We start from the raw sequence: 24,151 nt of genomic DNA, 5'->3' as shown, positions 1-24,151 counted from the left end.
GGGAGGAAACCGGAGCACCCGGAGGAAACCCTTGCGTACACAGGGAGAACACACCAACTCCTCACAGACAGTCACCCAGAGCTGCGCCACTGTGCCGCCCTGTGTTGAAAGTTGTTGAGGCAATATTTATCATAGTCTCTTTGTTTGGTGAATGTTTCTGTGACCCAGCCTTCTGTTTTCAACTGTATGTTTAACAAACCGAAAGTCTTCTTGTCTGTCCCTATAACAACATAAATCCACAGACACATCTCACCGTTACTGACTTTCTGACAAGTAAATTACATCTGCACAGCTTTTTGTTTAACTTTACACAAAAAAAAATCTCCAGATTTTTAAAGCCAGAACACCAGAGAGAGGTGTTACTCAAAATAAATGAGGCTGTGAATTAGTGACAGCACAGTTTTATCAGTTGGACCCTTATTGAAATATAAGTCAGTAATAAATATCTAGTTCCCAGCAATGCCCTGTTCCTTTATCAAGTATAGATTACGTGGTTGATAAAATGTTAATGTGCTTGGATATAGAAATATTCAAAAACTTAAATGTTATTGTGTTACTTTCTGGTAAACGAATTGCTTTAATTGCTTTAATCTCGACACAGTGCTTAAGTTTTGTAGCTTTGTATGAACAGAAAATTGCAGGCTTTCCATGATCATAGACACTGTCAGCAACTGACAAGGAACTATTTTTATTTAGTTATTATTGTAAACAAAAATATTGACATGAAGCACCAAAGCTTCTCCAGAACTTCCAAAGACAAGGGTATGTATTTTGGGCTTTCCTGTTTTTGAAATGCCAGAACACCTCTGTGACAATGGCTATATGGATAATGGTTGTCCTACTAAACTAGGCTTGCCTACTTTCTCTTTGCTTTTGTTCAGTAACTTTCATAACTTTGTTAAAACTATTGTATTGAATATTCTGCTTGGAGCATTCTGTGTATTGTTATGCATGGTGGGGCGGCACGGTGGTGCAGCAGGTAGTGTCGCAGTCACACAGCTCCAGGGACCTGGAGGTTGTGGGTTCGATTCCCGCTCTGGGTGACTGTCTGTGAGGAGTTGGTGTGTTCTCCCCGTGTCCGCGTGGGTTTCCTCCGGGTGCTCCGGTTTCCTCCCACAGTCCAAAAACACACGTTGCAGGTGGATTGGCGACTCAAAAGTGTCCGTAGGTGTGAGTGAATGTGTGTGTGTCTGTGTTGCCCTGTGAAGGACTGGCGTCCCCTCCAGGGTGTATTCCCGCCTTGCGCCCAATGATTCCAGGTAGGCTCTGGACACACCGCGACCCTAAATTGGATAAGTGGTTTTAGATAATGGATGGATGTTATGCATGGTGATGTTTTTAGATTGTCCATATGCTGAAGAAGTGCATTTTCAGGGTTCTGGGTAAGTGTCTTTTGGTTCTCTTTCTTGTACAGGCAAATTAAATGGTTTGATCTCTGCTGTTGACAAGTTTTGCCTCTACATTTTTGCTCAACTGAAAGTTTGGCTCCACCATATTGTGTCTTGCTATGCCAGAATTCGCTGCCCGTAATCGGTGATAATATATCCAGAGTCATCATGCTGATAGATGAATACTTCTTTTGCAGTTCCCCCCTCTCTGCACCTCATCATCATTTTGTCCTTTTCTCTATAGCTTCATGTCTGAACACAAACATGCCCCCGAGCAGCAGGCCAGGTGGCTGTCGGTGCTTTGCTTCTAGCGTTGATGAATTAATAAAAGATGCACTCGGCAGACAGGGCTGTCAGAGAGAAAGAGAGGCATAAGCCTCTGTAAGCTCCAAAGATGGACAGACTGGCTATAGAGATCTACCATAGGGTGTCTAAAGCTGCTGCACAGATTCTGTAGTTCTACTGTCATCTGTTCATGCATTAAAGTTTAAGATGTATCACAGTGTAACACTTGGAGTCTCATAGCTATTCCTGCTTGCCTTTCGGTAGTGGACTTGGTAAGGGGATAGAGACACTGTTGTACAAAATCGGCCAGTGATGTTTGGATGATTTCTTAACATTTAATAAACGTTTATTAATCAACATTCCAAAATTGTCATTAAAACAATGCCATAAAACCAATTCTGATTCTGTAAATAGCTTCTCAGTGTGTTCTTCAAACCTATTCTTGTTAATTGGCTGGGTGAATGTGGTGATCCTCTAAATTTTTAGCAACTGCATGTAATGTAAATGTTCCATGCCATGCCAGTCTATGAAAGAGGGTATCAGAGGCAGAAGTAGGTTGACCTTCTCTGTCTCTTGTGTATTTAGACATAAGCATGTGCATGTGGGCTGGGGTAGGCATTATCCAAAGCTATAATTTGGCCATAGAGTGAAAATAAGAAAAAAAAATTATTATTATTTAATTTTTTATGTAGGTGGTTATTGGCACAGAGTAACTTCTTCGAGAATGGATTGTTAGTGTCTGTTAGCACTAGAAGCTGCACAAAGAATATGATTATACATGTTTATGTATTTACAACAAGCTATTTTGTTTTCCTGCCCACCCCAATAATCACCAAAGGAGCTATCCTAGTAAAATCTCTACACGCAAGCATGGGTATAACTCAAATTTAGGTATCTCTTCCTCCTCCTCTGAGCTTTGTACCAGCCACTGTATCACTGTCAGGTGAGTTTCATCATGTGTGCACCAACAGGAAATCAGAGCCAACCTGAGTGAGGAGAGTCATGCAGCAACAGCCCAGTGCCAGTCAGTGCAGCCCTGCTTCCTAGATCAAACTTATACATAACACCTATTAAAAGTTTCCTAGAACTTTATTACAAAGCCAAGAACAAATTAGGCACGTTTATTCTGGACACAATGTTCTTGAGAGGCCCAGAAAAAGAAAGGTACTCTTTTAAATCTTTTAAGTCTTTTAAAAATACATGTTTTACAGCACTGAGAAATCACATGATTTACAGAGAACAGCACATCAGGTGGCAGAAACGGCCAGTTTTTCACAATGTGTTAAATGTTTAAACTTGACTGAGTTCATTACAATGCTAATGTGAAAATAACAAGAATATCTCTCCTTGTGCCAAGTGATTTTGGGCCCACCGCAACACTGACCTGGATAAGCAGTCACAGAAAATGAATGAATAATGCTTTAGAGAGGTAGCTCAGTGCATTAAAGGTGTAGCTGATGGGAAAGCTCTGTGTAGGTGTTATGATCTCTGGCTGTTATCTCACTCTCTCTCTCTCTCACTCTCAAAATTGAAGCAGTAAGTTTGCTCATGACTAAACTGTTGTAGGTGAGTTTTAATCAATGCTGATCACTCGCGCAATGGTTCTGACTGATTTGTATTTTCTAATTGGCTTCTTAATATACAAATCCAATTTCCACACTTTTGAATAATACAAATTGTTTGTTTTTGCTAATTATAATTCTGTTAATTATTATAATGGAGCAAAATCCTATTTTAGTGAACAATTTTATTTCCTGTTATTTATTCTTCAATGTGGTATTTTTCCACTTTTCTAGTTCTCTAATAAAAATGACACACATGGAAGAAGAATCTGTCAGGGGAAATGTAAAGTTTTCAGTGTCCCAGAATAAAGGACAAAAGATCTCATGTGTCAGTGATATTTTACTCATATTTGTTTTTCTGAATAATGCTTTTCACTGAAGAATTGCAGCAATGGTATAGATGATGATAACCGTGGAGGGTTTTTTTTTCTGTGCTTCAGGAAAATATAAAATATTTTCCTGTCCAGTTGGTGTGTACACAACTTCTTCCTAACCAGTGTGAACTGATCTGGCTTTTTTTAAACAGATTGTATTGTTGTAATCAATAAGCCTTTGGGCCATGTTTTGTAGCTCTTCAGACACGGTGTAGATTTCAGATTTAATGTGCAATGCAGCATGCTGAGGTTACTAGCACTCTTTTATATCCGTGACCTACATGAAACTATGGCCTTAAGCATCTCTCCGATGTTGTGCATGCATGGCCTAGTGTGCATTTTTCATTAAACCTAATATAATTCTTTATTCCCGCTCCAGTAAATTTATGAAGAAAAAACACAAGCATGCAAAATGTATGCAAAGTTTACAGAACCCAGTGTTCAGGCCCGTATCCAAAGTGATAAACATGCAAATCAGACTCTACGCTATAGTATATACACTACTGGGATATAATGAAATTTCACTTTACCTTACTCAGCACATGCTCCACTGACCATTGATTCCCAAATCAAAGCTCCTTAGATAGAGGTGAATTCACCAAGTTGAGAAACCAGAGAAATATTGTCATGATTGAAGTTTCACACGCTTTTCGCAACCTTGATGCTGTAGTAATCTTCAAAATTGAGCTTTAACAAGACCCATTTCTCTCATGTGAATATCTCTCTCTTTCTCTCTCTCTGTGTGTGCATTTTGCAGGAAATCTGGAATGCCTAAAGACTTCATGGACTCCTGGTAAGAAGCAACATGACCTCAGGCGTGACATTCACCACATAACACATGAATGCCTCGATGCTCCAAGCCTTACTGAAAGGTCAGCCGTACAAATGGAAGGCCAACTCTTAAGAAAAGGTCAGAACTGTTGAATTTTGCAAACTGAATGCAAGAATATTGTGAACAACTAGAGGCATATAAGGCTTTCAGAATCATCAAAAGCAGCAAAGCTTACAAGACAAAATAATCACCTGACATATCATGTACCAATGTCCTAGCCATATCCAATGTGGGAATTATGCTAATCATATTATGGAATTGTATACACTAGGGGTGTGAAACAGTTAAAATAATGTACAGTTTTATTTGCTCATATTTGGCTCTAAAGTAAATAGTCAGATATGTGCCTTCGCTTTTATTCATTCATTCATTCATTATCTGTAAGCGCTTATCCAGTTCAGGGTCACGGTGGGTCCAGAGCCTACCTGGAATCATTGGGCGCAAGGCAGGAATACACCCTGCAGGGGGCGCCAGTCCTTCACAGGGCATCACACACACACACACCACACACACTTTTGAGTCGCCAATCCACCTACAAATGTGTGTTTTTGGACTGTGGGAGGAAACCGGAGCACCCGGAGGAAACCCATGCAGACACGGGGAGAACACACCAATGCCTCACAGACAGTCACCCGGAGCGGGAAACCCACAACCTCCAGATGACTGCGACACTACCTGCTGCGCCACTGTGCCGCCCCTTCGCTTTTAGTATTTCACTTATTCAGGTATATTGGCTTCAACCTGCTAATGTTTGAAACATAACATCTCTACGATATGGAAAAGCTATAGTACCTTGTAGATCGACAAAGTCTGGCCAATTAGGAAAATATTTCCCTAGAAATATCATTTCTCTGGAAAGACCATTTTGAAAGTGGAATTCTCATCTGGACAACACTTCTTAACTTTGCCCATTTTCAAAGCTGCTGTGATAGTTCTGCAGCTTTTAGTGGATAGTGTTTTAAGTGCCCACACATTATTTGCCATTTGGCTAGAGTCAGATCCTCTATAAAGATGCTGACCCTCTTTAGTTTTGACTACCATCAAAGACAGGTTGTTGATGCATCACCAAGGAAGTCTAGGATACAGTTACAGAGCAGGGAGATCAGGCCCACGAAGTTCAGTTTTCCTGGTGCTGAGGAATGATTGTGCTGAATGCTAAACTGAAATCATTTGGGCATGTGTATCATTACTGTCCAGGTGGGTGAGTGACAGATGAATGGTGAGGGGTGCTATCATTTGTTGAATGGAAGGACAATATACTAATTGAATGCATTTGCTGCTGCATCTCCAAATGCAAGATTTGCTAATTATATTTATGGTAGTTATTATAATGGAGAAAAATCCTATTTTAGTGAAAATTTTAATTTCCTGTTATTAATTTATTCTTCAATGTAGAAGACATATTTCAACAATTCATAAATTCATCCATGTTCTCTTAGCTTTAGCTCTTCTGAAATTTCAGATTCACAGATAAATGTTCTGTAGTATAACATTAGCATTTAGCCTTTGTATGAAATAGAAAAAAGACATTTTGTTCACCGAGTTTGCCAAGAAAAGGACCCTCCAGATTATCAGCATGAAGTTCAAAACCCATGATTTGTCATAGTCTTCTGTTTAATATGTCATTTAAGTTGTAGAATTCATTCTAAATATCAGCTTAAAATTGGACAAACAAAATAATTTTCATTGGTGGCTTCAAAATGAGAACAGCATGGTCTCAGAACTGTGTATCCAAAACACATGTACCAAGTGTCCATTTTAAAATATAGATGTCTTCTCTGTGGGTAGTTCTAGCAGGAGTCTGACTATGAATTCTGATAGACAGAGTAGAAAGAAGATGGACAGAATACTAAGCATTCACTCTACTATTGATCTTCCTCATGATGTCTCAATAAAATTCTGTCCTAGACTGTGGAGAGATGTACTTTCCCTTCTCCTTGTCTGAGTGTCCATGGCCAGCTGTGAACCTATTCACACATGCTTAGGGGTCATCTACCATGTCTGCCCTCAGGCAATGTAGCTGCTGTGGTGCCCTTTAGAAAATGTGAGCAGTGATCAATGAAGAATTTGCCAGCTAGTAATGTTTAGCTGAATTTCATGTAAATTAAACAAATTTTGGTGGAAAGTAGCAAGAGTAGAACTTTGACTGACACTGTGAGGTGCAAACAACAAAAATCCTTCAAATTAAAAGATGCATGTTTCCACCAACTTATTCATCATCACAATTTAGAATGTTTAATAAATATTAATGCTATTTACAATAAGCCATGTTTGTTTTATGATAATCTTAAACCACACTCCTTTTTACAGTTGTACAATGTGAATATTTGTAACACCCTCATACATTAAACCCAGTGATGAATTAATAACTGACTTTGGAACTACATTTTAACTGACTCAAATTATTAGGCCTAATTCACTTGCATTTTATTGCTTCCATCAGTCTTCATTTCATCAGCATTTTTCGTATAGTTCCACTATTCCACTAGTACACTTTTCCAGTGTACTCTTCATATAGTTTAACCTTTAATTCTACATACTTAGGATACTGCTTTGTTTATCTGAAAGTTACAAAAATATGGGACACATACCTCCAGAAGGCCACATCAACTACACACTGAGAAATGGGGGTGTGATTAGGATATTGTTTATGTCCATAATGTTACTCACCTCCCTCTAGCACAGCCTGGAGGTCCTATGCCATGTCATTCAGAATATATTCACTCATGGTCAAGGTGTCTGATCTTATTTGGTGAGTGACTGAGATGACTGACATTGTCACAGTAGCTTGGATGATTCTTGATTTTTTTTTTTTTTTGGTGTTACTCACAAACCCGTCATGCCCCTTTCACACATGCACGATAATCCAGAAAGGTTCCCGAGTTTACCCAGAGGAACTGTATGCATTAACACGATTGTACGCGATCCGCAACATTCGTCCCGGATATTACTCAGTCTTTATCCTGGTAGTGCCCTAGTAAAAACTCCTGGTATAGTCTGAGTCAGTGCATGTAAGAATAGTGCTCTGGAATGTCCCAGAGCTTCTCCTGCACACACTGCACAGGCATTGCTCCAGGCCTAAAGCAGGTGTTTTTATTTCCTGCTGTGAGAGCGCTCCCGACACAGAAAATCTCTTGCTGTACAGTGCATGTGTGCAAGACCACTCCAGGACATCTCCAGACCTGATACTCCAGAGTTCTCTAGAAATTCCCCAGCGTTTATGTGAAAGAAGCAGTAACATTAAAAAAACCACTATAAAACTACACTTTTGTGGGAAGAAATAATATTAATCTTGTACATTACCCAGAGTTTCTTTGTCCTAGTAAAGACTCTGGGTAAAGTTCCAGTTGGCACATGTAAGAACATTTTCAGGAGTTTCTCCTGTACGCAACTACATCAGTGTTCATGTGAGAAAGAGGTGCTGGTCACAAATAAAGCTCATCCGGGTGAACTCTGAAACATCTGGATTACTTTATTGACATGGACATGCTGCTATTTATAAATGAAATATTATAGCATTCAATTTGAGTCACATTTTGACATGTATTTTAGCATCTATCATTATAATTCAGTGGTATCTCAAGAGGCCCATACTGCAAACTCTCTATGACCTGCCAGGCTTCGGTGGAGGGGGTTCAATAGCTTCTGACAGGGTGTGTGATTCCTTCAGAGCCTTACGGATGTGACTCAGCCCTTCGGAACGGAGGACAAAAACCCAATGAGTAACGCTCGAGTTCCCCCCTGCACCTGGGGATTTCCACTGCCAGCCATCCACTCTGACTAGCTATAATGGCTTCTGAAGGGCCACAGACACTCTGAATGCAGATATTTCAGCCAGACGTTTAGGAGGACTTCAAAATGCATTACGTCAACCCATGACGGGAACCTGTGTATGCTCCTGAAAGCAGAGAGTTCAGAATAAAGATGTTAAATCCTCTCAGCTGTTTCACTTCAGTTCTGCCACTTTGGAGTTGGCAATGGTGTATTCTTCATGCAATTATGCAACCACAGAATGGCCTGAGATAACTTTCCTAGCTGTTGCTGGTTTTACTCCAAGATACTGGGCACACATTTCCATCTTAAGGGAATTCTTCACCACACAATTGGTTCACCGTTTTGCAATGGAATTATTCTTTTCACAATGTTTATGTTGACATAGACTTGAAATTTTAGCTGCTTTAGCCTTGTACAGTAAGGTGAGGTCTCATGAACATTCGGCAGACAGGAGACTCAAGTCATCACAACATTATTATTTTATGCTAAATGTCAATGTACACTTTACACTTTAAATGTCATGCACTCTTTACGTGTTTAAGTATCTGGCACATGTCAAACTGACATCCATTTATATCCCCAAATGTAGAAATTTGCTGCAGAACATAACAAAGAGCATCAGAGTTCCTCCACCTTCTTTTGTTTTCCCACAATTCAGGATGTAGATAGGAAGAGCTCTGGAATATGACATTATGCTTATTTGGACTAGACAAAATAAAAAGTATTACAAGCAATAGATCAGAGAAGATGATTAGAACATTGTGATGAAAGAAGTTTCAAAACTGGAAAATAAAAAAGATAGACGATGATAAAATCTGATTGAATCACCAAAATGTTCACATTACACTAGCAGTATTTTAAAAACTTATTCTTGTGGGTACGCAACAGGTAGTGTCACTTTCACACAGCTCCAGGGTCCTGGGGTTGTGGTTTCAAGACCCACTCCTGGTGACTGACTGTGAGGAGTTTGGTGTGTCCTCGTGTTTTATCTGGGTGCTCCAGTTTCCTACCCTAGTCCAAAAACACACATTGGTAGGTGGATTGGCTACTTAGAATATGTCCATCTGTGTGAGTTTGTGTTGCCCTGCGATGGACAGGGTGTATTGCTCCCAGTGATTGTATGAAATAATGGTTCAATCCATCCTTGTATTGTGAGAAAACAGTTTATAGGATGTGGAGCTGCCAGAAAACTACCTGACTTTCCCAGAACCCAGACATCTTCACCACTGATTATATATGAGATTATCTGAATTGTTTTTGAAGCAGACAATATCCCTGCATATTTAGTTGGAGAATGTATTCTATTATTAAAGCTATGTATGTTTGAAATATAAAGAAAGCTCTTAACATTTGATTCCTACATTTTTTTTTTCAGAAAGTGAATAAAATGAAGAATGTCTCTGAAGTTTTCACAGCGTCTTAAGCTGCATATGCATGCTCTAAAGTAGCTTTTGAGCCTGTGAAAGCAGTGTTAAATAAGTAAATCAAATGGATTATCTAAACAAGACCCTCCTTCAGACACTAGACAATACATGATGTTCTTATAGTTCTTGTTAAATAAATAAATAAAGATGCAGATTATCAGATGCAAAGCTAAATGCTTTCATGGCTGAAGGTATTTTAATTTCTGTGAACCAGTCTTTGAAATCTAATTTAATATATTCCGTCCATACTAAGATCATGTGCAGCCTACACAACATCTGACATCACACACACACAAACACACGTATACTTGGCATGTCAAGGAAATGGCAAATGCCCCTCTTTGGCTTTTCTGACTCCTTTCAAATGGGAAGTGAAGCATAGCTCCTCTGCTTTTCAGATAAAAACTATTCATAAACAACCTAATGATTCCCCAGCATGTGGTCGAAGCTCGATCTCTGGCCTTCTCAGAGTTGATTAAATGAATCTAATTTGATTTTGCTTTTTGACCTCATACTCTTTAAACATGCAAAACCATCATCAAAGTGTGGGGAGAGACATGGGGGAATGGGCCCCTCTGCCGCTATGGAAAGGTCACCTACGCTGGTGGAGATGGGGTATGACTTTGAGATCAGCAAGTTTTCTTATATCCAGACTTGACAGCCTCACACTGACCAAAGGAACAAAACCTCAAAGATCTGTTGATGTCATGCAATTAAAGGAAGACTTTTAATTAAAAGTTGAATATAGAAGGTTGTGTGAGGATAAGGTCTAATCAGCATAAGCCTTGTTTATCTGCCTTTGCAGCTTTTTTTCTGGTTTGTGCCTCTTTCTGGGCTGGTAGTTAGGTCTGTGTATTTGCTTAATAGGATGCAGATACCAGGTAAACATGAGACAATGAGGAAGTGTGTCTTTGTCTTTTGATGTTTCCTTCCCTAAATTAGATTCTCCTTCCTCATTTTCATATTGTGGAAAATAATGCCCCCCCCCCCTCCTATTTTTTAATAAATAAATCTGATATCCTTGTCCGATTCAGTGGTTTCACTGCACATTCACTACAGGGCAACATTGTTGCTTAGATTTGCTCCACACTATATATATAACAGATTATTGTACAGTAATTTAAGACTACCTAATCAAATCATGTCAGTGAGTCTATAATGGACCTGATTGGAAGATAAAAAAAATGATAAAAATTATCCAGAATCTGGCCGAGGTGGTAGGAACCCCCTTGGCGGTAGGGCCCCGGGGGTGGATGAAGTTCGACCCAGGTTCCTCAAGGCTCTGGTTGTTGTGGGGCTGTCCTGGCTGACACGTCTTTGCAACATCGCATGGACATCGGGGGCAGTGCCTCTGGACTGGCAGACTGGGGCGGTGGTTCTCCTTTTTAAAAAGGGGAATCGGAGGGTGTGTTCCAACTATAGGGGGATCACAATCCTCAGCCTCCCCAGTAAAGTCTCTGCGGGGGTACTGGAGAAGAGAGTCCGACTGATAGTTGAACCTCGGATCCAGTAGGAACAATGCGGATTCCGCTCTGGTCGTTGAACACAGGACCAGCTCTTCACCCTTGCTAGGATCTTGGAGGGTGCGTGGGAGTTTGCTCAACCAGACTACATGTGTTTTGTGGATCTGGAGAAGGCATTCGACCGTGTCCCTCGAGATATTCTGTGGGGGGTGTTCTGGGCGTATGGGGTACTGGGCTCTTTGCTACGAGCCATCCAGTCCCTGTATAAACAGAGCAGGAGGACAGAATTTCTCGGCGTAGCCAAGTGGCGGAAGGTGTCCGGTTTGGTGGTCTCAGGATTCCATGTCTGCTTTTTGTGGATGATGTGGTCTTGTTGGCTTCATCGAGCCAGGACCTCCAGCTCTTGCTGGACCAGTTTGCAGCCGAGTGTGAAGCGGTAGGGATGAGGATCAGCACCTCCAAGTCCAAGTCCATGGTACTCAGTCGGAAAAGGGTGGAGTGCTCTCTCTCCAGGTTGGAAGTTCGATCTACGTCCCAACCCTCACCTATGGTCACGAGCTTTGGGTAGTGACCGAAAGAATGAGATTGCGGGTACAAGCGGCTGAAATGAGTTTTCTCTGCAGGGTGTCTGGACTCTCCCTTAGAGATAGGGTTAGAAGCTCGGACATCCGGGAGGAGCCAGTTGAGGTGGTTCGGGCATCTGGTCCGGATGCCTCCTGAACCCCTTCCTGGTGAGGTGTTCCGGGCATATCCAACAGGGAGGAGGCCCCGGGGCAGACTAAGAACATGCTGTAGAGACTACATGTCTCGACTGGCCTGGGAACACCTCGATATACCCCCAGAGGAGCTGAAGGCAGTGGCTGGGGAGAGGGAGGTCTGGGTTTCTTTGCTCCGACTGCTTCCCCTGCGACCTGGACCTGGATAAGCGGTGGATAATGGATGGTTGGGTAATCCAGAATCAGTTTGTTATAGCATGCTGTTGTATAGTCTATGGACTAGACTTCAAGTCCTTATTTGGCAGGAGTACCACGCTATACCAATACAAGTCCCTTTTTTGGGCCCATTTTTTCCCCCTCCTTCAGACTATCTGTCTCTTATTGAATTATTACATTGAAATAAAGAATTAGGCCAATTGAGACCTTTTAGTGTTTGGGCATTTTGTGAAATGAAATAAAACAATCTGATTTGTTAATTCTAATCCCTTGAAGTTTTATTTCATTGACAACAGCACACACACACCAAATAATTAAAATGTTTTCACTTTACATTTGAGAAAGATGTCGTTGTTTGATCCATTCAACTAGCAGAACACCTCACCACCACGGCAGTGTCACTGCAGCGCTGAGAATGTGCCACCACCCAAATCATACTGGCTCTGTGGTGGTCCTGACAAAGACTACAGTCTGTAATTTCAGAACTACAATGTGCTTCTGTATGGTCAGTGGAGCTGATAAAATGGACAGCAAGTGTAGATACAAGGTAGGCATATGTGTGTACCAGCACGTACGTACAGAAATATAACACCATGTCAGTGCACATTCAGTAATGTATACATGGTGTAACGGACTGTTGAACCTTCTAAGGATTAGGATATTAAATCCTTTGGAGACGTCTCAATGCAGTTAGCGAGTGAAGGCACCTCATTCTCTTAAGAAAGGAGCTGAATCTCTTGTGCCGTAAAGATTAAATGGCCAGTACAATAATGATAAACACCCTTTAGTGTAGCTAGAGAAGGGACCTCAATCCTGCAGCTGTGGAGACTGAACCCTGCAGCAAGTGGTACTGATTATATCTTCACTCTAATCTGAAATATTTAACAGTAACAGAAATGCATTGTGTTTTGAAAAGGCTCTCATACTTAAGGAAATATTCCAGACAGCTGGCCAACAGTCCAACAATCACAGCTCTAGTCTCTATTCTGAAAATATTGTCACTTGTGTTAAATATGGATTATATTAAAATAGCCAAGCAAAAATCTGTTTTAGCAGAAGCAGTACAATTTTATTGTTTTTGAAATGGTCAAACATGTTAAAGCTCCAAGGTCAGTATGACCAATCAAGCGCAGATGCTGTTGCCAACAAAACGGAAAGGAATTAAACAAATCAAACTAAAGTGTAGCCAAAATGAAAGAATTGTACAAGGAAATATAACATGAGCTTGGGAACATAAATCTAGTAAATGCTCATTTCAAGGCAGATGTACTGCACTTTACCACAAGTGTGTGTCCCTCATGATTTTACAAAGTTTTAAAATTGTAAAGCAATATTTGTTTTTTCTTGTTTCAGTGAAGATGTCCATTGGTCCATTTCTGTATCACTTAATGACCAAACACCCCAGTATTAGCTCATTAACAAAAAGCATGAACTATGTCAATGTCAAATAAATAATGCTTGTTATCTGCCCATTGTTGTTGATGAACATGTATTCTTTATTTATTTTTTATTTTTATTTTTTTGTGAAGGGAAAATACACCTAGAATTAGATGTTATTGTTGGCAATAACAGCTGTGTTGTGTCTGTTATAAGAACCTGCAAGCTTGTTTTTTTATTTAAAAAGCTCTGGGGCTCAGTTTTGGCTCATTCCACCAGTCTTGGCTGATGACAAATTCTCTTCTACTATGTCCCAATGCATGTTCCATTCATGTATCACTTGATGCCCCATTATTTGCAGAGAAGCTGCCTCATTACATAAATTCATAATTGCCATAAAGCATATTTTTTTCATATGATTAAAGTACATTGCTCAAGAAAAAAAGGCTCTACTTTCAATAAATATGCATCATTTTTAAACTCACATTTTCTTTCTTGTTTTTAGCTTTTAAAGACATTTGTGAAGAAGGATGGGGATGAACAAATGGATTATTTTTAGGAGATATTAAATACTTTATTTTTATACTTATGTATGCATTGTATGGTTCATATTAATAAGAACTAGATCAAAAGTCTTTTAAAAATTTTGAGGTGGATATAGGCACTTTTGCCCCCTCACTATGAGTGTTGCAACTTGTAGCCTACACATGCTTTCTGAATACTGTAATAACCTGCTTTTGTTTTAAAATGGTATGGCTGCTGAGGAAATACATTTGAGCCATGCAAGGTAAATTTAAATGTTACTGCTTCAGGTAAAGCCAGAATAATAATGGTTACCTTCTGTGCTAAGGTGGGAAAGTTAGTGGGAGAAAGCGGCCACACAATGTAGACAGGTGTTGAAGTCATGCTGGGGTTTATGTTAGCTACTGTGCCAAGGAGCTAGGAGGGATACCAGCTCTAAGTGTAATTAGCTTTGGCTAGACCTGAGTACTAGTTAGCTATATTCTGTGGACAAAAGAGTAGTAAGTAAACAAACTGTTTATAAAGCACTCTTTACACAGCCTACGTTGACCAGTGGTGTACATACAAATGAAAAATAACAACACGTACTCACAGGTAAAATAAATCAGATAAATAACATTAATTAAAATAAGTAACAAGAAACAAAACACAGATAAGAGATGAATCAAACAACCATAGAACACCTCGTTATCACAGTCCCACTGTTCAAAAGCAAGTTTGTATATGTGAGTTTTTAGATTTAAAAACTGAGATAGAGGTAGATTGGCGAACACTGGATGGTAGACTACTCCAAAGTCTTGGAGTATGCACCGAAAAAGCCTGCTCACCTTTGAGTTGAAGACAAGCCCTAGGAACGGCCAACTAATTCTGGGATGAAGATCTCAGCGAGTGCTGCGTGATTGTGGATGTGAGCAGATCTGCAATATAAGAAGGGGCCAGACCATTTTGTGTTTTAAAAACAACTACAAGCACTTAAACTGTATCCTATATTGAACTGGTAGCCAAAGAAGTGAGGCAAGGATTGGTGTAATATGTTCTTTTCTTGGTTCTAGTCAATAATCTGCATGCAGCATTCTGAGGTGTGTTAACCATGGACTTTAAAAGGATTCATCACATTCACAAATACTTTCTGTGAAGCACAGTAAAAACATCCATGTTAAGTATAATTTAGGAACACTTTCAGAACTCATTAGTCTTACCTTTTTGGTTCCTCCAAAAAGCGCTTTGAATGCTGTTTGCCTCAAGCATGCCACCTTTTAAATGAACGAAATTCAAGATCACAGCATCTAAATTGAGAATTTCTGGATGGAAATACAATTAGGCTGTTCTCAGTGTATGATCACAAATCATCATGGCCCGTGTCTGCTCAACAGTATTAGAGCATCTTTTCTGTAATTGGAAAATAAATAAGCATTAGATCAAACGACATATAACAGTAATTGGTAAAAAGTTTTACATCGTGAAGAGTGCATTCAGTGCCTCATGCAATTTTTCTACATTTATTTTTCTATTACTTCATCAGCTACTTTTTATTACTATCATTAGCCGACGAGCGTGTTGCCAACCATAGCGGCTTTCCTGTAGGCTAATGAGTTTTCTTTTCCCATTTTCCAACGAATGCGCAGAGTGATGAAGTTCTGACTTCCAACTTCCCACTTCTCAGTCAAGTTCTCCGCTATTTAGTAATTGCCAATTCCATCTGTTAGCTATTGGAGTCCTCAATCACACAGTCCTTCCACGCTGGAAGACTATAACACACTTCATGTGAAAGGTGATTCTATCGTATCTTTGTTTTTTCAGCTCACACCCAGCCGTTAGACTGGTCGTGCATTAGGAGAATACTAACATCTCAGTTCTGGGAGGTCAGATGCTCACTTTGGTTAGATTTTAAATAAATATATTTATTTGTATGTGTAATTTATTTATTTATTGGAAATGTTGCTGTTTTATGCTATCGTGTTCTTCCTGTTTGAACGGGCGAGGCACAGCATGGATCTAATAGAGTCAATGGAAAAGCAGGACAGCTACACGACGTTCCAGTTTAAAGGTGTTTAAATACCTGTTTGTGAACCAGTCCAAATCATTCATTTGTTCATTTTTTATTAATATTGACCAGCAGAACCCGTTGAAAGGTCCTCCACAGTGTCATATTGTTACTGCCATAATTCTTCTTATTTTATTACTATATATTCCGAACCTAAGAATGCGTCTGCACTTATTTTCTCAATCCACCCATGGTTTTTACTGCACGTCAGCTTTATTCTCTGTAAATCCCAGCGCAACAAGAACGAGGCGAGCTCTGTCTGAGCCTTGGCTCTCGAGATATGCGCGGGAGTCCCGTCCGGGTCACACACAGGCAAACGCGGGCGCTCACACCCCCCCCCCCCCTCCCCCCACTTCCCAAGTACTAACAGCGCCACTGCTGCTCACGAGCGAATCAGCGTGCGCCTCCTGTTCGCGACCGGCGGCGATTTGGATTCCCTCCACGATGGCGGCACCTCCTTAACGGAGGCGGAGATCGCGCCGTCCTTGAGTAGCGTTAACTCGAGGCAGCTCGCGACGAGTTTCCACGGCGCTCAACTTTTCCGCCTCCTTTTATTGTCTGTTTGTTTTGCTTTCTTCCCCGTTCACGTGGACTGAGCGCGAGGGCGCGCGGTACACCGAGCAGTTCCCGTTTGCACGTGCCTCCGGTGCTCGCGGGCGTCGAAACGCGCACAATGTCGACGAAGATGCAGTTGCGCTGGCGCGTGCTGTTGCTGCAGTGGCTCGTGGTGGTCGGTGTCCCGGGTGCCGCGCTCGCTTTCACGGAGGAGCCCGCGGAGCGCGCGCACAAACCGGACGCGTTCTGCAGCTGGATCTTACGCGCGCAGCCGCAAGGCGCGAGGAGAGAGACACACAGCGAGTTCAGGCTGCGCGTGGAGGGAGAACCGGACAATTATCAGCCCGGCAGCACCTACAGAGGTACGGACACGGGCTCGAGTCCAAAACTGCCGCTGCAGCCTTTTTGAATACGTCAGAGTAGACGACCACCAGAATCACATTCATTACAATAGTAGTTATAGTATAGCGTGTGGCATGGTGCAGTAAAGTGTAGTAAAGTATGGAAGAATGTGGGAATTGAAGCAACTTGAGTCTGTTCTCAGTTTGGACTCTTGGTGGTAGTAACAGTTTATCAGTCTATAATCCAATGATTTCTTAATAGTCTGATAACAAGTGGTATGACAGTTTTAGTTCAGACCAAATGCCTATCCATTGTTATACTAAAGCCAAGCAAACACAAAGTCGTGCAAAAAATGTGGACACCCCTGGTCAAGTGATGTTATAATGGGGAAAATAAAACAAAAGCAGAATGTAACTTATGTTATGTTTTTTATAGTATTTCAACACAGACGAATGTGTTATTGTTATAGAAGCAGGGGCACTCAAACTTTTACACCCAGCACAGGATAGCAGCTTAAATCTCACAAATCTTTTCAATCAGCCACTGCCTTTCTCTGGTTTTAAGTGATCAGTGATTATAGTGTCAGCATTCACCAATGTCAGACAAACAGCTCTTAGAAAGTAAAGGAGTGTCTAGAAGGTTCTGTGTTTGTACAATGCACTCTTAAAGGCATCACAAAAAGGTCTTTGCACAAGGCTACAGAAAAAACATTTTAGGATCCATGTAGAAGCTTCGATTGAACAGATCTTTAGAGTGTTGAACTGTTTATAAACTTCAAATAACTCTAACACAAAAGTTCTAGGAGGAGAGTTTCATAAGAAAGCTTCTTAATGGAAACAAAGTGTGTTATTATTATTATTATTATTATTATTATTATTATTATTTTAATATGGCATTGTTCAAAGAAGCCTTTGTGGCACTGTGCAGTCATTTTCTAAAAGGTTCTCTGAAGAACCATTGTTTACATCATTTGAGTAGAAGAAATACCCATTCTATTGTTTGAATTTTTAAGGACAAATGAACCATAAGAAATGGTCACATAACATGGCCTTAAATTAAGATAAGATAACAGTGTTCATATTTTAACTGCTCAGGCATGCGTTAGGACCGTGATGACACACTGGTTTTCTGTGATAGAGAAGAGCCACTTAATCAAGCCATAAACCATTTATGAATTCACCTGTGTTTTTAAGTTGACACGGTTCTTTATGTATTGCCTTTACTACAGAAACACATTTTTAAGAGTGTAAGACTGAATTTATGAAACTATGAGATTATTCATTCTTGCTAATAACTGTTTAAGGAGTAAATTCCTCATACTGACAGTGTGCCCAGCTTGGTGGGAAAACGTGTAAGCACATTACGTATATATGTCTGAGGTATAGAGCAGGATCACCATGTTAAATGTTAATTATTTTGCATTTAATATTACAGACCTGTAATTAACAGTTTATATTTTGCTTAGTCACATTATTGACCTCCTATGCACCCTAAATGAGTTAAAATGGCAACTCCTGCATGTTAACAGATGCTTGCAGAGTGTTTTGGTCAGGCTTGACTAAGTCATTTTAATGGTCAGTATAATTCAGTTGTCCGCACACAAAGACCTGAATGAAATAACAGCTTTAATAAACACACTGCTTGGACTAATAACAATTACTTTTTAATGTAAGTTTTTAATATAAATAATTAATATGCTGTTCTGTGAAGCTAAGCTGTTCCTTTTCTGTCAAGTTGAGTTTATTAAGATTGGCAATTTCCCATTAACTGAGACTGTCTTTGTCCTATATAATGTTGGTAGTTCCTGTTATATTGCAGTCGTAAACAGTTGGCACACTGGCAGAATGTAGGGACACTCTGCTACATATATGTACATTATGTAAATGTTATTTACCTTCCGCTAATAAATGCCTTGGTATTATCTTTTACTTGTAGTGACATTATATGCAACCAACCCGGCTTACTTCAGAGGTTTCACTCTCATTGCTCTAAAGGAGGGAAGGAATGGAGAAAAGGAGGAGGATTATGCCGGCACTTTTCAGGTATAAATGTGTTCTGCATTCTTGTACATCATCCACTTTGTGTTTATTGTTGTGAGGTCAGGTGCTGATGTTGGATGACTTAGTTCTGGTTCACAAAAGCCATTCCCAACTATTCCCAAGGGTATTGGAAGGCTCTGTTTCACTGTAGAGCTTGCAATAATACTGTTCTATTGCCCAGTGCTGGGGGGTTTACACCTCTATAGCTGATGTTTGGCATTGGGTAAAGTAACCCATTGTTTCATATGCAGCTACTGCAGATCGTTGCAACTTATGGCTTAGTATTTTTTAGTCAGATTACACATGTTGTGTGGACAAAGAATAACACCTGTGTTAGCAATAGGTGTTCCGAAAAGTTCTAAAAAGTGTCTGCACACTTTTGGGCATATAGTGTAAATGGTGGCAGTCTGAGATTTGGGGCTAAATAAACTAAACCCACTGAATATTACACTGTTGTACGGAAAGTTCTACTGCTGTCTAAACAAAGAAAGCTTTGGATTTACTCTCTGTATATGACATCAGATTGGCTTCTATGTTTTCAAGGTTAGGGGTGGACAACAATAACAATTACTTTTTAATGTAACATTTTAATATAAATAATGAATATGTTGTTCTGTGAAGCTAAGCTGTTCCTTTTCTGTCAAGTTGAGTTTATTAAGATTGGCAATCTCCCATTAACAGAGACTGCCTTTGTCCTATATAATGTTGGTAATTCCTGTTATATTGCAGTCGTAAACAGTTGGCACACTGGCAGAATGTAAGGACTGCTGCTGGACAATATGGCAACATGAAGAAATTTTCATGATATGCCCCATTTTTTACTTTTTCTGTCAAAGTCTATGATTGAAACATTACTACTAATCTAATTAAGCAGGTCCAGTTATGCACTCTTGGAATTCTGACATTCCAGGTATGAATCTTAGCCAGCCTTTTCCTTCTCAAATCACTGATGAATAAAAGAACATGCAGCTGTTCCGCTTTTAAGAAGTATCCAGGGTAGTTTCATGAACGTAATTGTGTAATATATCGAATGTAATATATAATGATACCTAGGGATGCAGCATTCAGGGATTTTGGACTGATTATAATACCTTGTAGTTTTCATGTATATATCTGCCATAAATACTGTTAATGCAGGCATTTTAACATCATATATATGAAATTAAAATAAAGAGAAACATTAATGGAAGGAAAGTGGAAAGTAAATTGTTTTTGCATATAATTTTGGAACATATCTATAGTCGTGTCGCCATGAAAAATTATTTGAATGCAAAGGGTAGCTAGGCATTTAAAACAATGCAAAATTTGAAAAATAAATAGAGAGGCAAGGCTTTTGTGCAACAGAGTAAATGGAGTATAGTGTAATATTTAGAGATCTACCTTAATTTATTTAAATTCTGGTTTAAACTGCAGTACAAACACCTCTATTTTGGACTTTTCCATTTGAACACTAAAGTTCTAAAGATAGCATTTAAACGCTGAGAAATGACTTAAAGTAAGTAAATGAAGTGGGATCTCTAACCTTCTTCGTCCTCAGTGAAACTAAAGTGAGTCATCAACCACTGAGAAAAACTAAAATAATTAGTCTAAAGAGAAGCAGTTTGTGCAGCCTCTCACTCCTATGCTGATGCTCCAGTGAAACGTAATGCATTCATTCAGGAAGCCAAGTGCGAGAATCAACTCTAATGCTTCTGCAAGTAGCAGCCAAATGCACAGACAACCACACCTGGCAGATCTCTTACATCAACACCATATGCTTCTGCTGCTGGGACTGATTCCACTGCAGGAGCTCTCACGCAAAACCAGGGAGGAGAGGAGGCAGCAGCCAGGGGCTTTTAAAGCATCTCATAAACAGTAAATCTGACAGAGCTCCTCTTCCCAGACCCCTCTCCTTCACTAGAGTGATTTCCTGTCTCAGGCACGGGTCGTTGAGGTTGTTTGATAACTTTCACCTTGCTGCCTAGAATCCTTTTGGTTTATGAGTTCCAATATGCCAACAGAGGATCACTTTTACAGAGGTGTGGACACCATAACTGGCACAGGAGCCACATTGTAAGACAGGAATATTTCCTTTCTGTATCTTTCTATTGTCTCTTTTCTATTTTTTTAAGTCTTTCCTACCATCTGTGTACATCTTTCTTTCCCCCTCTCCATTCCTCCCTGTCCTTCATGGCTTTGTGCAGTGTACTTGGTTTTCATGTGGAGATAAAGCGGGCCTGCTGAAGGGCGGAAGTTCAAAGTGAGGGCCCAGCTCTTACCTTATGCCAGCTGGACGGGCTAAGGGGAGGAGGGAGGGATATAATTTGCTTTCTGAGAGAAGAGGGAAGCCAAACTCTTCAAGCTGAGATTTCCAAAATGATGCAAGATGAGAGGAGTCAGAAGAAAAAAATGTCCAAGAATAAATAGTCAGGGATTTGGCTCGCCAGCTGTCGATTTAGGTTTCAAAGCCAAGAAATGCCCAGTAATAGCCTATAATGCCACTTTCCTTAGCTTAGTGAATAATACAAGGAAAGAGGCACATAACTGTTCAAATAGGAAGAATATTCAGTGGCTAAACAATGGTGTACCAGATTCAGACTAACCATGCTGAATAACTGTAATAGTGTACATTTACTGACCAACTGATTAAATAATTGTAGTCAGAATTGGCCAATACTTCCAGTATTAGGATGCTTTCTTTTTAGCTAAATAATGGGAAGAAAAAGAAAGGAATGTAATGGTGCAAGTCAGCTCAATAACCAACAGATAATTCTGCATTATTCTAAATTTATAGATTCTAATAAATTCTAATTATTAGAATGAGGCCACTCCCACAAACAATAAGCACCTTGGAAATGTATTTACATTCATGCAGTTAGCAGTCTCCTGAATTTGGACTCAGATCCAATGCAATATGCAAGTAATGCATCTGAAACTGCAAAAAGTCAATATTACCCACATTTGAAGTAGAAAGAGTAACATCCTCTCCACCATCCAAACACCTCCAGGTGCCATTTCTCAGCCGCGCCTGAGCCACAGACAAAAAGATAATGCCTGAGCCAGTTCAGACCGAGAAACTTAGTTTGTTTTTCATTTACTGAGCCAGGGCTACATACAAATACTGGGAATTTTTCAAGTGTGCAAACAGACCTAGCAAATGGTGAGGAAAGATTCTCTCAGTTTTCTAAAAAAAGTGTTTAGGATTAAAATCATGAACACTGCTTTCCCCAACTAAACAAAGAATACAAATAAACATTGACATCAAAGACTAAATAAACAATATTAGCAATAGATAAAAATATATATTACATTCCTAGTTGACCATAAATATCCAGTATTAGACTAAATAATCCTTGTAAATAAAAATAATGATGTGCTACCTTTAAAGAATCTAATCATATTATCCTCTTTTCCACTTCAAGCTCATGGTGGAAATAGGGTAAGCAATTTAGTCTTGGCATCCCAGCTGGGAAATTTAATCCCACTAGTAGGTCCTCGGTTTGCCACAGGGCCTCTACCTAGTAGGCTGAGCCTGGTATTACTCCAATGGGAGGTGACCACGTAGCATCCTTATCAGATGCTTCTTTTTGACATGAAAGGGAAATGGCTCTTCAGAGCTACTCCCAGACCACATTTCTCCTCACCCATGTCATGGACTGTGAACATAGCTGTCCAACTAAGAGAAATCATTTTTTACTTGCTTATATATACGAGCTCTTATTTCTGGTCTTATCCATCGCTCGTGTCAAACGGTAATGGTGGGGACGTAGATTGACAGATAAATTGAGAGCTTTGTTTTTTTTGTTTATCTCCCAATTCACCATTACAGCCAGCACAGTGACAGCATTACTGCAGCCACTGTATGTGTCCATTGGGGCAGGTTCTTACCCCTTACCTGGTGGGATCATGTCATTTTCCATGAGATAACCAGTTGCATGGTGGAGGCCTCCATATGAATAAGCCAGAAAGACAGTGCCATCTGAGAATAGCTAGAGCCTCACTCTCACTATCTTTCCCTGCCAGAAGCCCTCCTCTCCTTGCCTACGCCTTGCCATCCTGTCCATAAATATTATGAACAGGAGTGAAGACAAGCCACAGCCTTGACAGAGCCCAGGATTGACTGAACAGGCCTGACTTAACACCATGAATGAGGACAGGGTTTATGCTCAGAGTGCAAAGACTTAATGACAGTGGCGGCACTGACTACATTTTACAGAGTTTTTTTAGGGAACTTAGGCTTTTTCTAAATCCACAAAACGCATGTTGACAATGTGGCAAATGTTTATGTCCTCCCAGTTGTCTGAGAGAGGGGAAAGTGCTGCTATTGGAGTTGAGCTACAGTTTTCCACCTGAATCCATGGCTTGTCTCTGAAATTGGCCTTCCCAAGCAGGCTGAGAAATGTCTTACCTCTGTGGTCTACAAACTCTCTGGTTGCCTTTCTTAGAAATGGTGACCACCACCTTATCCAGTGGTCCATGTGACACACACACACCACACACACACAAAGCCTCCCCTTTAGTGTATTACAACCACAGAACTCTTCTACACCCAGTTACCTCAGTGACTTTGGTCAGGGTAATGGATACTGACCCCAGTTGCTTCTGCTTTGTTTCTTGGGTTTAGGAGTATCTCAAAGGATTTGATATTCTAAGCTGACTTCAGAGTTTGCTGTGCATGATGTTCTTTTTGTTCCTTCTCCTTCTGCCTGACAGTTCCTTACTGCTCGTGTCAAACAAACAGGAATCTTGGGTTGTCACCATTACAGGCACAAACAATCTTTTGGCCACATATTTGTATAGTTTCCAAGTCTCCAGTGGAGGCCTTGGCCAGGGTCTTTTCAGATTTTATGTCCCTCACATTTGGAATGTGTGGAAATATTCAAAGTAGTCTCAATATCTTATAAAAGTTGACCAAAGCTAAATATATTTGTTTATAGTTAGACATTCCCTAATAAAAACGTTAAGAAAATAGGCACAGAATACAGCAAATAGCAATCTGAATGATAGAAAAACAATGGTATGCTGCATATATATTTGATGAAATAGGACAGAAATAACAAACAAAACAGGGATATATTTAAATTTTGTTGTCCAAAACTGTTATGTTTTTTCTCATTTAAAATTTCCAGACAAAGTGTCAAACATTAGCAGAAGTGGGCATACATAACAGATTAAACAGTTCTTGCCTTCATAATTGACCAGTGTAACTGGAAAAAAATACTAAATGTAATACATTTTTTTCTGTTCATTTACAAATAC

At 40.0% G+C, this 24,151-nt stretch overlaps 1 protein-coding gene and 1 long non-coding RNA gene across 2 annotated transcripts in view; both read left to right on the top strand.

The window, feature by feature from the left end:
- The window catches only part of LOC136709221 (uncharacterized), a 109,691-nt gene extending 99,970 nt beyond the window's left edge, over positions 1–9,721 (top strand). The window contains exons 2-3 of the long non-coding RNA XR_010804463.1: positions 4,367–4,519; positions 9,591–9,721. This is a non-coding gene — a long non-coding RNA (uncharacterized lncRNA). The remainder of the gene's footprint in view (positions 1–4,366; positions 4,520–9,590) is intronic.
- A 6,666-nt stretch (positions 9,722–16,387) lies between these two features.
- spon1a (spondin 1a) overlaps positions 16,388–24,151 on the top strand; it is a 108,017-nt gene continuing 100,253 nt past the window's right edge. The window contains exons 1-2 of the mRNA XM_066685222.1: positions 16,388–16,894; positions 18,810–18,916. Coding sequence (XP_066541319.1) covers positions 16,651–16,894; positions 18,810–18,916 — 351 coding nt within the window. The 5' untranslated portion in view covers positions 16,388–16,650. The remainder of the gene's footprint in view (positions 16,895–18,809; positions 18,917–24,151) is intronic.

This window comes from Hoplias malabaricus, chromosome 11, assembly GCF_029633855.1.
Source record: "Hoplias malabaricus isolate fHopMal1 chromosome 11, fHopMal1.hap1, whole genome shotgun sequence".
In the NCBI taxonomy this organism is placed as follows: Eukaryota; Metazoa; Chordata; class Actinopteri; order Characiformes; family Erythrinidae; genus Hoplias; species Hoplias malabaricus.
Note: the sequence above shows the minus strand (reverse complement) of the source record. Positions and strands in the feature narration are given on the sequence as shown.